The sequence below is a fragment of the Anguilla rostrata genome, chromosome 4 (genome assembly GCF_018555375.3).
Source record: "Anguilla rostrata isolate EN2019 chromosome 4, ASM1855537v3, whole genome shotgun sequence".
Lineage (NCBI taxonomy): Eukaryota > Metazoa > Chordata > Actinopteri > Anguilliformes > Anguillidae > Anguilla > Anguilla rostrata.
This window is the reverse complement of record NC_057936.1, coordinates 24565952-24582055: the sequence shown is the minus strand read 5'-3', so window position 1 is coordinate 24582055 and position 16104 is coordinate 24565952. Positions and strand designations below refer to the sequence as shown.

Genomic DNA, 16104 nt, shown 5'->3' with positions numbered 1-16104 from the left:
GGCTCTGTGTTTGATTACCCCGAGACTCACAGCCCAACGGTCAGAACGCAGCGTTCGGCTCAGCAAGGTCTCAGGCTTCTCATAACAGCCTTCACCAGCACACTGTCAAAGGTTATTTTTATAGTCATTTGCTTACAGTGAGGAAAAACTGATGCAGAAGTTCAGCCTCTGCGGGTTGCACACTCATGCACGGGCATCTGCAGTTAGCATAAAAACTCCGCCCGTTTGGCTTTAGCTGAGGTACGGTCTCCAAAATAATCTGCCGTCCAGTCATTAACAACCGGCATATTCATAAATTGTGGCCAACTGATCATGCTGAAGGGTAGATGAGCAAAAACCAGAACAGATGTACATTAAAAAAAAAAAAAAATTTTGGGTAAAGGATCTGGTTCTGCAAACAGGAAAAGGTGCATGCATCACCCACATGATTACAGTGAGATCAACGCAGCTGAAAAAAGTACAAAAGCCACAAAAAGCGGCAAGATGTCCAATATCTGCCTTTAAATGAGTGCGTTGAGTTCATGTACAAATTGAGAACTGCACTTAATGGCTTGTTACTGGAAAAGACACTTTTTTTTGAACATAAGAAAAAACTATTCAATGTGTGGCAGAAGTACACCGTCAGCTGTGACTGATGCTGAGAGAGAGACCCTTCAGCGTGCCAGCTAGGAAACAGCTTGGCTCTCGCTACAACAGGATGTAAAACAATCCTCAGTTCGCATTTATTTCCCCCTTTATAAGTATATTATTCTTTTTCATCCTCTCGTTGCACAAAGGGTGCCTTTCAGACACAATGACAGAACTCAGGAACGGAAGCAGAAATGATCTCAGGGTCCGATGACCTCCAGCAAACCCAAGCAGCCTTCGACCTACGCAGCCCCCACTTCCTGAACCAGAAGAAGCGCTTCCTGCGCGAGGAGGAAGTGACACGTTCTGACTCATGCCGTAACCACAGATATGGCAGCAAGAGGAAGAAACGTCTGATCTCTACCCTAATAACTACTGCACAAAGGCTTCCTGGCATGCATTTCCTGTGAAGCAGAGACGACTTATTTCACACGCTTCTGTAAGGGGATGCGAAATGTAAAATAATTTCTGGACAGGTGAACATTTGAGAGTACTGCAGAGTGCAGAGCGTTCACAGGGCAAAAGTGACTCACCCCCGGACAGCCCCGCCCTCCAGATAATTGACTTGGATGAACTTCCCGAATCGGCTGGAGTTGTTGTTGTGGGCGGTCTTCGCGTTGCCAAATGCCTGTTTTGGAAAAGAAGACAAGTTTTAATCAGGCAAACGGGTCTAAAACGTTTTTCTCTTTTTCCAAACAAACTTCACCAATCTATTATGAAAAACATTCAAGATTATTTGTACAACACTGTCCATACTATGAAATTGCAGTCCAAAGTGCTTAGCAGCAAAAGTCAGAGCAGTACAATATTAAAACCAAAATAGAAAGAAACAGGAAGGAAACTGGGCTATTGTGTGGCGAAGCTCTGGCTCCCCCACTTCAGGGTGCAAAAGCATCTCCTCATTAAGTCAAACAGAGCCACACATAACAGAGCCAACATTATCCCCTCCATGAAAGACCGGACTCAAGCACAGACGGACAAGGAAAGAGATTAGAGCAATCAAACATCAAAGGACCGCCGGACACTCGACAATGAGCGAGCCTTCACGGGTTACTCTGTGCTGAACACGGCTCTGTCTTTACCAAGTCAGCAAAGCCAAAAGAACACAAAGCACGCTAAACGCACGCGAAACCTGACTGGCTCGTGCCTGCAAGCCAGACTTGCCAACTGTGCCGAGATAAGAAGCACGTGCCTCACTGCGCCCTCCTGAATCAATAGCGCCAGAGAGAGCTGATAAACACAACTACGGAACAGCATTACAAATAACTAACTACATGTAAATAAAACAGAACCACCATTGAAAATAAGTGGAAATGTACGTCAATTACTCAAATACAAAAACTTTATTTATAGCAAACTGTCAAGCAAAATTATTTAAAGGCCAAGTGCGGGCTGGTGCATAGGTCATGCCACTCCCTGACACTCATAACATGAGTGTCAGGCATGATGTCATAATGGAGGTGAGCATGTGTGAGAGCGGAGGAAGGGTCAGGGCTGAGGACACAAAGCTGGGCCTGTGGCGGCCGCGCGCGGTACAGGGAAAACACCGGGCCGCGCTGATGAATGAGCACGCCCCCCCCAGGGCGAATGCCACCCGCAGCCGGGGGGCCAGCCACGGGCCTGAATGGGGATCAGTGTTCCCCACAAACAGGGGGTCGACAAAGCCCTTCCGTAGGGGAAGACCGCTTCACGCATCGCAAATAGGGCTGGTATTGTGGGGAGGGGGTGGAGGGTGAAAATGTGAGCAGGGAGGAAATTTCGCAAGGGGTGGAGGGGGGGGTGGCAGATTTCGTAACGGGAAGAGGGTAAGAGGGCAGGCTCTCTGCGGGAGGGGGGTGTGAGTGGAGCGGCAGTGGGGGTCTGCCTAATTTAGACCCCTCCTTGCGACCCGATGACCCGTTTCACAGGGCTTTAGCTGTTTCGAGGCGGCTGCTGCTCCGGTCGTTTCTGAGCAGGATGTGGCAGCAGCACTAAGAGGAGCTGGATGAGAACCCTCATAACCCCGCGTTACCTCTGCTGCACTGGATTAAGGCAGATTTAAATCAGAAGCACGTCGCATGTGTTCCAAATTAACTCCTGAGTGCTCGGATGAGGAAAAGGTATATGTGCGCATGCACACCTGCACACGGGCCCCCGCCCAACACGGATACACACACACACATCCACACACACACACACCCGCACACACACACACACACACACACACACACAGAGGCTGGGAGCGCCTGGCTCTCGTTTCCTCCCCTTCGGTCAGGATTAGCTGGCCTAAACAGAACGGTTGCTGTGAAAGGACTCCAGCTCTGGCCCGCCATTGTTCCAGGCCCCGATTAAAACACACAGCGCGCTCCTGCTGGCAGTCCCTCACACTGCAGCGGAAAGTGCTGGTGACGCCAAGCAGGGCCAAGTCCCCCCCCCACCCTGGGAACCTTCTCCGTGCGCTGAATTCTTAACGTGTTCCTGCGGCGCTCGCATTCGGACATGCCCAGAGCTGTTCCCGCGCCGCGCCGCGGCCGAGGTATGAGGAAGCAGCCAGACACGGCCCGCGCGTAGTCATGACAACGGCTCCATTTACCAGTTTACACTGGCATAAACGTAAACATCTGTTGTGTGTATGTGTGTGTGTGTGTGTGTGTGAGAGAAAGAGATACAAAGAGACCAAAAAGTATGAGTGAGAGAGACAAGGAGGGAAAGAGAGAGAGAAAAGGGAGGAGGAGAGCAAAGGAGTTTCATTTGGCGGGTTGGTGTGTGGAGTGCCTGTCCCGACGTGTTCCTGCTCATCCACTATCTCAGGTGGCCTCCGGTACCAGCTCCCTGTGCCTGCGTTTCCACAACAGCGCTGCACGGCCCAGCCCCACCAATCAGATCCTCACCACACAGCCAATCAGATCACGTCCTCTCCAATTCCGCCCAAGATGTCATCACTCATGAAAACACAGCCTTGAACTGTTTCAAAGGGTCTCCTCTCAGACAAAAATAAAGATATATCATTAATCAAAATCACCAAGTTAAAATCTGAGGGAATTCAAACTAATTACACTGCCACTTATTGCAAACACATGTGCAGTGAACCACTTCCCATTCCCAACAGCCTTACTCTGCCCAAGTACAACATTAGAGCTGGAGATTTATGGTGACTTTTTTCCTGACATCACTTCCCCCGGCGTGGGTACAAACAGCCACGTATGCATGCGTGGCAGTCCAACTACCCATGATACAATGGGAAACGATCCTACAAAAACACTGGAGAAGCAATAGAGCGGGACTCAAACTGGGCTGCGTTCTACACCATGACAAAGGGAATCTAAATCTAACAAAACTCGCCAATAACGCGGGCCAGACCTGCACACTGTGGGACCATCTTCAACACCATGGCTTCTGGAGTGCGGTACAGTATGATCAGAGGGTGAGAATGCGACGGGGTAAAGTCCCACATCTCCTAAAGCTGATCCATAAAGCGCCTGTGGGACGGGGCTGGCACTGCCTGGTAACCTTACCGGGCATCTGTCAGCGAATCTGCCCCCTGCCCGACGCTCCCCCTGAGGGATGACACCCCTCACCCCCGCTCGTGAACCCCGTCAAAAGTTCCACCTGGGCAGAATAGTTAGTCTCCGTGAAGCAGGCGGCAATTATTGTTTTTGTTAAAAGGCTGTGGAACTAGCAGGAGTGCCGTTCGTCTGGGCTGGGAGAGAGCGGGGCTGCCACAAGGCCAAGCACAGCCAATAAGCCGTCCAGAGAGGTGGCTAAATTTAACCAATCATGTGAGTCCACCGCAGCTCTGAGGGAGCGTGCACTGCACTCCTTAAACAACGTCTTCCGTATGGTTTCTGCTTAGAATGTACTGGCAACATGAGTATTTTGGATTTTATTTCACATTAATCAGTGCACAAAATGAGGCTGCTTTCCATGATGGAGGAGATGGCAGCTTTGAACCCGCAAATGAATGCAACTGCTCTTGCATCTTGGCTGACTGTTTGGGTTTGTTTTTACAATGTGAAGCCTACTTTCAAATCTGAAACTGTCCAAGAACAGAAGTGACAACAATAAAAAAACACCAAATCTTTCACAAACATTGCAGCTCTGAAAAAAGCCTCAAGTTCTTTTAAAACTGACCTCTTCTATCCTGAATACAGAAGGACAGTTGAGACAAGTGTGAGCAATGTACCCAGAAAACAATGATTAGATATTTAGATAATGTTTCAAGACAGAGTTTCAAGCTGGGAACAGAAAAAATTGAAATGCAAATCAAAGATAAGAGACAGCTTCTGCTTCAAAAGAACAGAACCTGCAGGTCGGCCAATCCTAATTTAATCAACGTTCAAAGCATTTCTTTTATTATTATTAAAAAGGAAGGTTTCTCAGCAGCATACAGAAGATGTAGGCCATTTCACAATGAAAAGATATTTAAGCTGCACAGTGAAAGTAGCAGAGCCTTGGCTTTGCTTTTGAAGGGTATCTACGGTTCAATCTCATTTGCACTTTCATTTTGTGTCAAATCTTCCCCAAGTGATTTACGAGCTGGGTGACATTCCCATGAACAGAACTATAGCGGTGAATCATATGATTTAACGGGGACAGGCATGACCTGAGGTTTCTGCTTTCAAAAGACTTCAACATTGCTAAGCCTGTATAACACTTCAGTGAAACACAGGCAAGCATGTGGATGATCGTTTTTCCACAGCTTAACAAACTTTCGCTACATCTGGACTGCCGGCAAACCCAGCCTGCTAGCGGTAAATATCCTTTTTCGTTTTCAGGGTCATCCAATGTTTTACGGCTTAAAGAGAAACTCATGATGGAGGAACGAGTTGTGAAAGTTCTGATGCCAGGCAGACAGAAGAGCACCCAACAGGCCACACGGACAAGCAGATGCTAGGCAACGGGCTTTGCAGAAAGATCGTAGATATCGCTTTCCTGAAACAATTTTTTGTCTGCCTTGGGTTTAGCAGGAAGTTCAAAATAGCAATACAAGACAGAACCTTACATTAGTATAGTTTACCCGACAGCTATGCTAATGCTAGAAGCCTCGTGGATTTTGACCCTCTGCGCCTTGTTGAGCACACTGTACTGTGTTTTTCGCTTGGGGCTGCGTAAACTGTTCACCTGCAAACGCGGAAGTTTAAATGAAAACAATCCACGTTGATACTGTGGTGACGACTTGGAGCAGGACAATGCCAACCAGGACACCAGGCCAGGAGACTGCACGTGACGGTGCGGCGCAGGTGCCAGGCCTAGGGCGGTGCTCAGTGAACGCTCCAGAGACTGCACAAGAACCGACTGAAGCCGTCCTGTGGAAACATTTCAACTTTGTGACGGAGAGCAAACGATAGCGTCAGAACCCCCCCCGAGCTGAATGACTTCCATTACTTACGACCAAATAAAACTGGAATGTGGCCCGCATCTCTCGAGACAAACTTGAATTCAGCAAAAGTTACGAAGAAATTCAGAGCTTTGGCGAGAGCATGATTTGAGATCGTTCAGACCAGTTTAAGAAAAGAAAGTGCTGGAGATGAAAATGGGTTTAATTTAAGACTCCGTCTAAATGCACTTGCAGTAAAACAATCCATAAACAACACATTACTGCACCTACAATCACTTTCTCACGACTGTGTTACCAGTCTGGGGCACGTCTGGAGGCACAGACCACTGTGACCCAAAATAACAATGCCGGAGTCAGCAGATGCAGTGGCGTAATGATGCTTCAGACAGTGTGAGCTCTTATCTGATCTTATCAAACGCTCTACGCCACACACGCTGTGCGGTGCTCTGAGGACACGCGCTCAGTTCTGCACCACATGGGTGCACTGAGACACGGGTGTGGCCCCACTGTAACGCAGCCTCTACTGCAGAACGGGCGGACGGATCTGATCTAGCTCCGCGCGTTTCTGCATTTCGGGCCTGACAATTGGCTTAAACAGCTGCGTCAGGAAGAGGGGCCGTAAAACCCGGAAATGACGTCTGTCGATTGCCTCGAGCGTTAATATGGTCACTTCCTGTCGTAGTCTCTGTGTGCTCAGGCGTCAAGCCCGACCAAATATGGTCAAAGCCCCGCTAGAGTGGAAGTGGAGTCCTGGGGCAAACAATGGCCGCCAAAATACCCACGATTCCTCTGGACTTCCTGCCAAACAATGCGGCGTTTGTCAGCGCCCCGTGAGGAGACGGGCCGATGGAGAGGGGAAGTTCATGCAGAAAGCACATCCTGCCGCCAAAAATTCACCTCCTGGATGGGGGGGTGGGGGGCGGGGATATCAGACCGATAGAAAGTAGGAAGTTCCTGTCTGTGAGCCGGACCACTTCGCATTACAGTTGGTATATACCTGCTTATTGCCGGTATATTCCCCCAATAAGCAGATTAGATAACGGACGGGTGGATGAATGGATGGTATATCCCTCCCATCCCCGCAGACTTACCCTCATAGTGACACTGACAGAGTCCATTTCATTGGCTTATGGCAAGAGTGACGTGCGTTTTACCTCACAGACAGAAATTTTCTATTGTGACCCAAAGTCCCTGTCAATAAGGGATGATACAGACACAAATTTCCTGTCATGATTCAAATTGAAATTCCTGTCCGTGAGCCGAACCACAACAGGTCACAGCGGGCGCAAGTCGGTGGAGGTGGCCCCGTCAGCGTCCCTGAACCCTCTCGGTGGCCCGTGGTGGACCTCACTGGTGCATTCATAAGCTTCAGGGCTGCGCCTGTCCAGGGGACGGTTTTTTTTTTAAGCAGCGTATTTCGCAGCAATCGCGGTCACAACAATCAGGCCACATTCGGCGGGAGGTACAAATGAAGAGCACGGCATCCTGCAGAAACTATTCAGAGTGGTTCGACTGGTTCTGTGGAACCTTGCCACCGATTTTACCGCGAAAAAAAGATCAGAGGAACTACACAGGAACAACTAAAGCGACTTTACGCAAATAGCGGTCTCAGCCCAGCCCTTCTTTAGAGTCATTCAAAGAGGAAGCTAAGCATTCTAATAAGAACTGTCTCGGTGTAAGTGCAATTGAATTTGGGTGCTGTCCCCAAAAAGGGCTTTTTTCAGTGGAAGTTCGGCTTCATTCCACAGTGGGGCTCTACTGCCGGGTCAGTACGGAAGGTGACAGGGTCAACCGCTGAGCGGTCTCCTCAAGCTAACCTGAACAGACAGGCCGGTGAGTGACCGGGATCACCTCCCCCGACAATAACCGTCTGCAGCACAGGACCCACCCACCAACCGACACCTCATCAAAGGGTGCAGAGAGAGAGAGAGGGCGATAGAGAGCCTCCTCCAACAGCTCCGGTTACTCTGCAGACACACCAACAAGGCTCTAAACCATGGCTAGAGCAGGGTATGGAGCCACGGGACTGAGCTGCCTGCAAGCTTCAGCGATCCCGAAGGTTAGAGCGCCCAAACTGCGCACCACTCTCTCTCAGGGATGAGGTCAGGACGGGTCCGTGTCGATACATTCCACTTCAGTCAGGCTCAATACCGTGAAAACAGTACAGCCGACCGATCAATCGTTTCCGTGACCTACACGCCACGCTTGAACGTGTCTGAAAATGGATACGGTTGCTCGAGGGTAATTAGCGGGAGACTCGGTGGAATGCGGAAAGTGGAGCAACAGTAGTCATGGAAAGAAAAAAACCCGTGGCACTCTGAGGCGGCCCGCTGATTGAGAACCGGGGGCCCGTTCTTCAGGGTGCATTTAGAAGCCAGGCCATCACTCCGCTCCCCTCGGCCTCCTCCTCTCCAGGGGCTCCAGTTTATGTCCATCCATCACGGCTGCCCCTTCGCCAACAAACATTCTTTCAGGAAAGCTAAAGCCCCTCCCCGCCCATTCCCTCCCTCTCTCTCCCCCCTGCAACAAAAACAGAGCCGGGCCAGCTGAATGAGAGCCCGCCGGGCATGCTGGGTAGAACGGCCCACTGTGCGTACATCGATCTGTCACTCAAGGGGGAGGAGGAGGAGCCAAAGCAGAAGGAGCCACTGCCCACTCTGCATAGAGGGTATGCACATGACGTCACAGACAGTGGAAGTCACTGCGGTTACACCCACTGAGTGGCAGAAAGACTACGGAGTGGCAATGTTAGCGTTCAGCTTGAATACCGCGAAAACACAAAAGACACATCTAAAATGGGAAAGAGCTGTTGTGCGATTGACTGTACAAATAGATTCAACAAGAAATCGGAGCTATCTTTTTACAGACTGCCGAAATTTTTGGGTAAAATCATACCTTAAGTTATGTACTGTTGACTACTCTTCAATTAAATATTTAGCATCTTTCATTTATATTCTGTGTAACTGTAAAGTTTTTGTCAGCATTTATTAAAAAACATCCATGATGATGAGCCTTGTATTCTACAAACAAATGGGGGATGGTTAGATAATTTATATGCTTGCCTAGCTAACACTAAGGTATGATTTTACCCAAAAATCCAACATATCTGACACAAAATAACAACTGCAAATCCACGTTTTGGTGCCTAGATTCGAGTTGAGTCTGCGAATTGCAGCGATGCATTTGTTTCTCTTTTCTTTAGCTTACGACAGTCTGTAAAAAAATAGCTCCGATTTCTTGTTGAATGTTCATGGACCACTAGTTATTTGGTAAGTTGTAAGGATCACTGTCGAGTCCAACTACCTTTAATCTAAGCAAATAATAGTTTGTTTTACTCCTGGTTTTGCAGTTTCCTCTACTAAAGGCAGCCAAGTCGCAGCATGTTTTGCCACTCAGTCCTGACTGAGGGGGCGTATTCCGGTGGGAAAGTGACGTCGGCGCATACCCTCTATACATCAAGTTGTCATTCAAGGAGGAGGGGGAGGAGCCACTGCAGAAAGAGCCCTCTCAGCACTGCGGGGGTGAAGAGAGGGAAACCTGTACGACTTGTTCTTCAGAAAAGGGAAGACCATGGCCATTGGTTGTGGTGGTGGTGGTGGGGGTGCTTGAATGCCAGTTGAGAAATTCTCACAGCAGCGTAGAGCTCACCCAACTCACCCAACTAAGGACTCGCAAGCTGCATGTGAAAACATTTTTGGTTTGTGTGAAATCTACAGCGCAGTCCTGGACAGAACCAGTGAATTCTGATTCTCAGAGCATGGCTACTGCTCAGCACAGCCTTTTAGAACCATAAGTGCAGAACCTTCAACATGGATGCAACTAACCTCACCTTTTTTTACATATCCACGTTTGGGAACACCTCAAAAACAATGAAGCAACAACCAGCAAGGGCATGGATGAAAGCATGATATTCTACTGTACATTCATTAACCCTTTAAAACAGAACCAGATAAAGTACTATGAATTCCTCATTCCTAATTAGGAATTCCCTTGCTTTGTGGTCAATGTAGCTACAGCTCATTGACCACAAAGTAGCACCTAGATATGACCCCGAACCGTCACCGATGCAACGGTCACCTATGTGCGCAGAGAATATCTTACAGAAAATGTCTTCATGCTCCCATGTAGTTTACTGGGTGCTCATATTTGACACTTAACCTCACTCTCATACTATATTTGAATTGAGTTGCAGTAGTGAAATATCACATTTGAAAAACAGCAGAAAGCATATTCACACGTGGTTTACTCTTACATTTCAGCCTTCTATTTTCCCGTAGATTACACCCACAAACCAAAATATCAAACCAAAGAACAAAAGACATTCAAATGGGTTAAATTTATTTCATAATATAATTACACATTTTCATAGAGGCAGTTGCAAGTATTTTTATCGACTCTAAAATTTAATGCGACCGTGGTAATTATAGATCCGCATAACCCAATGGGTCAAAGCGTTACGTGTGAAATTCAATGTAGCAACGAAGGCTTCAAAAATCCCCTGTCATGGACACCACAATGCCACCCACAACGCAACTTCTCTTCAGTTCTAAAAGAGAACTGAAAGCAAAGATTACTTCAAAAGCTTGAACTACTTAAAAAAAGAATTTAAAAAAATTTTAACCAATTTTAGACTGCACTGGATAACAATTTTACCCTATTTGGGAAGAGCCTTATCTGATCCTTTGTGCTTTGCTGGTGTTTTGATGACGCTCTGTGCTTGGCAGTGTCTAGGCTAGCACACACAGCTGTAGAGAGAGAGCATACTGATAAGGTCACAAGCTGTTTCCAAACAGCTGTCTGACTTGTGACGCTCTGTCTGTAATCGAACTGATGCATGTGGCCTGTAAAAGGGCGAACTCCAGCGCAGCACTCTGACCTGCAGCCCGTTCCAGAGAAAGACATCATTCAGCGCTCTACCTGGCTGCCCCCACCCACGCAGACGCAGCTCCTGCCAGACAGGAGCAGCCCCCGTCTCACATTTCTAGGGTTTGTTTCTGCAGATGTTCCTTCAACACCGCGTTCGGTGTAATCCCGTCTACCTCCCCACAAAATCTATTCCCCTCAGTGACAAACGGAGGAGTCTTTTCACTCTCTCTCCATCTGTCTCTCTTTGCCAGCTCTCCATATCTACCTCCGTTTCTCTCTTCACATAACCCCGTCTCCGTCTGGCCTCCACCCCCCCGAGGCCGGCACACTCCACCTTCGTTTCCGTGAGGGGCTCTGAGAGGGGGAAAACTCAGTGGGGGAAGAACGGGATAATGGGGGGGGGTTAAGGCCAGACGGAGACGGAAGTCTGAGGGAGAAGGCGTGGGGGTTAGTGTGTGTGTGGGGGGGGGGTCCAGACACAGTTAAAAACCTTCCCCTGGCCCTGCAGGACACGCGACAGGCTTGGGCTTAGGGGTGAAACGGTTACCGGCTTTAATGATAACCACGGTAAAATTCCCGATGGTTAGCATTACCGTTTCAAATTTTAATTATCATTAAAACCGTGCTTTGAAAAACTCACAGTAAATATTCCTCACGGAGGAATATTTATTTTTATTTTTATTTTTTGGGAGCGGGGGGAATGTGATGTGGGTGAAGGATTGGGGAATTAGATGAATTCTCAACATCCCTGTCATCAAAGCATATGCAGTACATGGCTCACAGAGTTGGGCTGAACAACAGAAATCCCTCCCAACAGCGATGCATGAAACAGTGAGATTGCCCTTACGAGCTCTTCTGCTCAGACAGGACCAGAGCTGCGAAATCTGTAAAAGACTAGATCTCATTGCATAGAATGTGAAGAAATGTCTTCTTGGTTGCTATTTTCAATTCTGAAATGTGCACAAAGTGCAGTTACCTCTCATGACCACATGGTGCCATCTTTAATGTTAATGCACATTTGATATGGTTTTCATAAGGTATTGGCTATGTTATTATTTTAATGTTTATGCAAACAAAAAATGCATAGTGCTGCTAATTTTATTTGTGGTTTTCAATATAAAACTTGGTGAAATGATTTCAGTGTGTGTATCAGCGCTTTTTGAACATTTTCAGCACATTTTAACAATACCGCGATAATACTGATAATCGTGATAATTTTGGTCACCATAATCGTGATATGAAATTTTCATACTGTTACATCTCTCCTTGGGCTGCACGCGATCACAAGGCTGGCCACATACAGCCCCCCCCCCACCCCCACCCCAGGCACCGGATGGAGGCCGAGGTTAGGAGCCTGTCAGCTCGCCGACCACCAACCAGAGCCCCTGTACCGCAGCCCGGGGACAGGTCAGCCGGGACCACCAGCACACTGCAGGAGCCATAAAAACACCACCACAACCACGGCAAAGACACAGCTCCCCTTCCACCTATCCCACATTAGCGCCACTGTACGCTGGATCGCTGGAACAGCTTCCTTTCATGAGAGCTTTCTTCCATACAGGCTTCCAGAGCTGGTGCTCTGCTGCCTGCACTGTTTTCAGTGGCAGTTGGAGATGGACTGTTCGGCGTTGCCGATTCGCTGCTATGTGTGAACATTGACCTGTGCCTTAACGGACTGCCGTGGCTTAGTTCTGCCAGCAGCCCCGGCCCACTGCTTCACAGGAACAGGAGGCTAAAATGCTGGCATTCAATCATGAGACCGTTAGCGTGCGCATTTATTTTTAGCCTCTGGTGGAAGAAAAAAAAAAAAAGGAGCAAGTATTTCAGAGAAGGCTGCTGCCAAGCCAGCTTTAAGATTAAAGCTGGGTCTGATTAAGCCAAGAGCACACTTAAAAGAAACACGCTCCTGCTACCCTGGGAAAATTAGCAATAAATCAGGAACATACAGCAAGGTAGGCTGAAGCAGGATGGGAGGGGGGTTGAGGGGGGGGGGTGGAATTTCAGGGGGAGATCGAATGACAGGGGGATCACTTAAGGGAAGGAAATCCTCAGTTTCCATCTGCACAGGAGCTTCATGAAAACACGTCCATTCTGAAGCCCTCAATGAGCAGTGATTGGTCAGTCAGGTATTGGTCAGTCAGACACCCCTGCAGTGTCTGTCTGTCTGTCTGTCTCCCCTGGAGCATGCATGGGTGCTGCTGCTGCACGTGAGGCCCTTCCGCAGAGCGCGGGGATGGAACCCAGAGCAAGGCCCGCAGAGGAACGTGCGTCTGAGCGTGTGCGTCTGTGTGACCGGGCAGGGCATTGTGGGCCGCCGCTGACTGACGGGGGCGCCGTGGAGCCCTTGGCCCGGGAGCAGCTCTCCTGCCCTCAGACTGCCGAGTCGCTAGGTAGACTGCGTCTCCGACAGGAAGCCATTTGAAGCGTCACAGGAAGCGGCTCACGGGGCCGCGCTGCCCGAGGGCCGCAGCGCGGGGCCTCCAGGACGCGCCCGAGGCCGAGAGGAGCGCAGGTGGGCGGTAACGAGCGGAGCCTGACTGACGGCACACGCCTCGCCCCGCGCCTGCAGCTTCACTTCAGCTCCGCTTCCCAGTGAGCCCAGCGCTCCGGGGGGTGGGGGGGGGGGATTCACAGAGCAGGACTACTCAGTTAGCTGGGTAACTGCACCGAGTAAAACCCGGAACCCTCCCTGATCTGGAACACGGACTGAAGTGAAAAGAGCCGTTCCGGGTTTTACTCAGCGCAGTGATCCAGCTGACTCGGTAATCCTGCCTCGTGAAATACCCCCCAGGACGACAGACCAAATATCCCCCCGACGGACTCTCCGCACTCACTGGCTTCACAAAGTCTCTACGCCCTGACTGACGAAAGACAGAAACAGCAAATTCGCTTCTATTTTCCAAAAAGAAAAAGGAAAGAAGAAGGAGGAGGAGGAGAAAAAAAACAAGCAGCAGCAAACCGCACCAGATGGGAGCCGTGGTAACAGAGTGGATCTCCAGATGTGAGCTGCACTCACTTCACCCGGGCTACGAGAATGAGGAGACTGTCTGGGGGGGGGATTTGGGGAGGGGGGGTGGCACCACGGTGACGGGGGCAGAGCCGCACGTTGTAAAAACGCTCCTTCAGAAGAGGAGCCCCGCGCGGGCTTCCTGCGCCCGCCAGGCGCCGCCGATCGCGCCAGGAAGCGGACGGCCTCTATCAGACTCGCTCGGTCAGGTGACAGAGCTGCTCCTCCCCTCTCCGCGCAACGAGACGCTGCCGTGGGCGGAGCTTCCGCGTCCGCCGCGCTCTGGCCGCACGTCTGCGCGGAGAGGGGAGGAGCAGCTCTGTCACCTGACCGAGCGGCTCTGATAGAGGCCGAAAGCGGGCCCTTGTGCTCGTGCAATCTGATAAGGCTGCAGTTCTCTCCAGCGCACGGCCCTGCCTATTACATTTTCTGCACTTAAGGGGGGAGGAGCCGGAACATTCTGCAGGCCGGTACGACAAAAAAAGCATCTTGCATGCCAACCATAAGGCCCTGCACGCACACGCACACGCACACACACACAAAACTATGACTGTTTAAAATCATTAAATATAAGTTCATAAGGTCTCTCTTTCTTCAGTCCATAGAAACAGGCACACACACAGTGGTTGTGTTAATGCAGGATTCTGTGCTCTTTATGCAGAGAAAAAGAGCCAAAATGCAGGAAAATATACACTGCGTTCTATACACACAGATATTGTCAGGTTTTAATTTAATAATCATTTTTTAAAAGATTAAAACAGGCAATGGCCCAGACTTGAACCACAACAAAACAATTATCAACATGCGTAAATTGAAACAGAAATTGCACACACACGCGCACGCACTCACACACACGCGCACATATACGAGCACTTGGACTCCTTTTTATCCATCTTTCTGAAATGAAAATGCCATTGCTCCATGAGAGTTCAGAGAGTCCATTTGCTTTCGGATTACGAAAGGCCTTCAAAATACTTCCATCACCACCACTGCTGAGCGTGCAAACTCACTGCCAGGGTCGCATAAGCTAAACTCAATCATCAACATCTGATCCTAACATAGCTGTTCACAATTCTCCTCACAAAGTCACAAAGTTCACAAGGTCAATCCCCTCGTACTTCGCAAAGCCGCTCTCACCGACACACAAACTGCCGCTAACGCAGAAGAGTCCAGAGCAGGTGCATGAAAACCCTCGTCATGCATTTTTAACAATCTCCGCCACCACGTGCTACGCAGAGATGCTACGTGTGCATTATCCTTTCCTCTTTTCTCCCCCCTCCCAATCTCAACATTTACGGAACAAGAGCAGCCCATCAAAAGCAGACTACCAGGCCTACTGGGTCGTTCCGAGGCAGGGCTAGCGGAGCCGCCGCGCAGCCAGAATCTTCCCCTAAGCAACGCGCTCCGACACTTGCAGAAAAACAAAGGGAATTCCTTCATGAGCGAGAGCCGAACGTGGGCCAAGTGAATGGGTTACACACAGCCAATTATGAGGAGGGGGCAGACTTAGCACAATGGGGCCAATTCATACAGCGGTATTGTATCACTGAAAGAGAAAGCACCCTCAAACTCCAAAATAAACAGCTTCTCCACATAAGGAACCCTCAAACGTGCATCCTGGGGATACATTACGACCTTTCAACTGGGTCTCTTTATTTTTAGATTTAGGGGAAAATGCACTATGGAAGGATGATTTGTGAGGGCCCCCCAGCCTTTGAACAGTGTCTGCTTCACATTAAAGATCACTTTCGGCTACAAACAGTAAGACTGAGAGGTAATCTTCAGATTGCAGCATCGACATGACAAAGCCATTATTAGTTGTGTTCTTTTGTAAATTAAGGAATGGTTGAACACAAGCACACACATTCCCCGTGAAACACGAGTCCGTTCTGAAATGTGTCAAAAACAGAATGGAATTCTCTTCTCTTTCTCCGTTTAGGTTTTCAGAGCCTATTGCCCTTGCAGTAAAGAACGTCAGCTGGACGCGGGACGTATAAAGGGTTAACGCGGCACAGTAATGACACTTCCTGTCTTTCTTCTCATTTCTTCTTTCTGCAAAATGGCGTTTACGTCAAAGCAGGAACATCAGCCTCGGAAAATGGCCCTTTTTCGTCCTCAGGGCGCGAAAGACAACAAAAACGTACGCTTCCTAAATACCAGAGTTTGGGCCAGAGAGGTGAACCAAAGCAAACCCCTACAAGAAAACAATCCCAAAAAAAGCTATCGTGAAAAGTTCATGCAGAGCGCTCTGGCCTTTGGACTTCACTCGTTTTGGTTCACTGGCGGG

The 16104-nt window shown here is 49.1% G+C and overlaps 1 protein-coding gene across 14 annotated transcripts in view; it reads right to left on the bottom strand.

Moving 5' to 3' along the window:
• Positions 1-16104, bottom strand: part of si:zfos-588f8.1 — a 68777-nt gene that overhangs the window by 32547 nt on the left and 20126 nt on the right. For all 14 annotated transcript variants that reach the window (XM_064331692.1, XM_064331693.1, XM_064331696.1 and 11 more), the window contains exon 3: positions 1161-1255. In XM_064331692.1, the coding sequence (XP_064187762.1) occupies positions 1161-1255 (95 nt within the window). The remainder of the gene's footprint in view (positions 1-1160; positions 1256-16104) is intronic.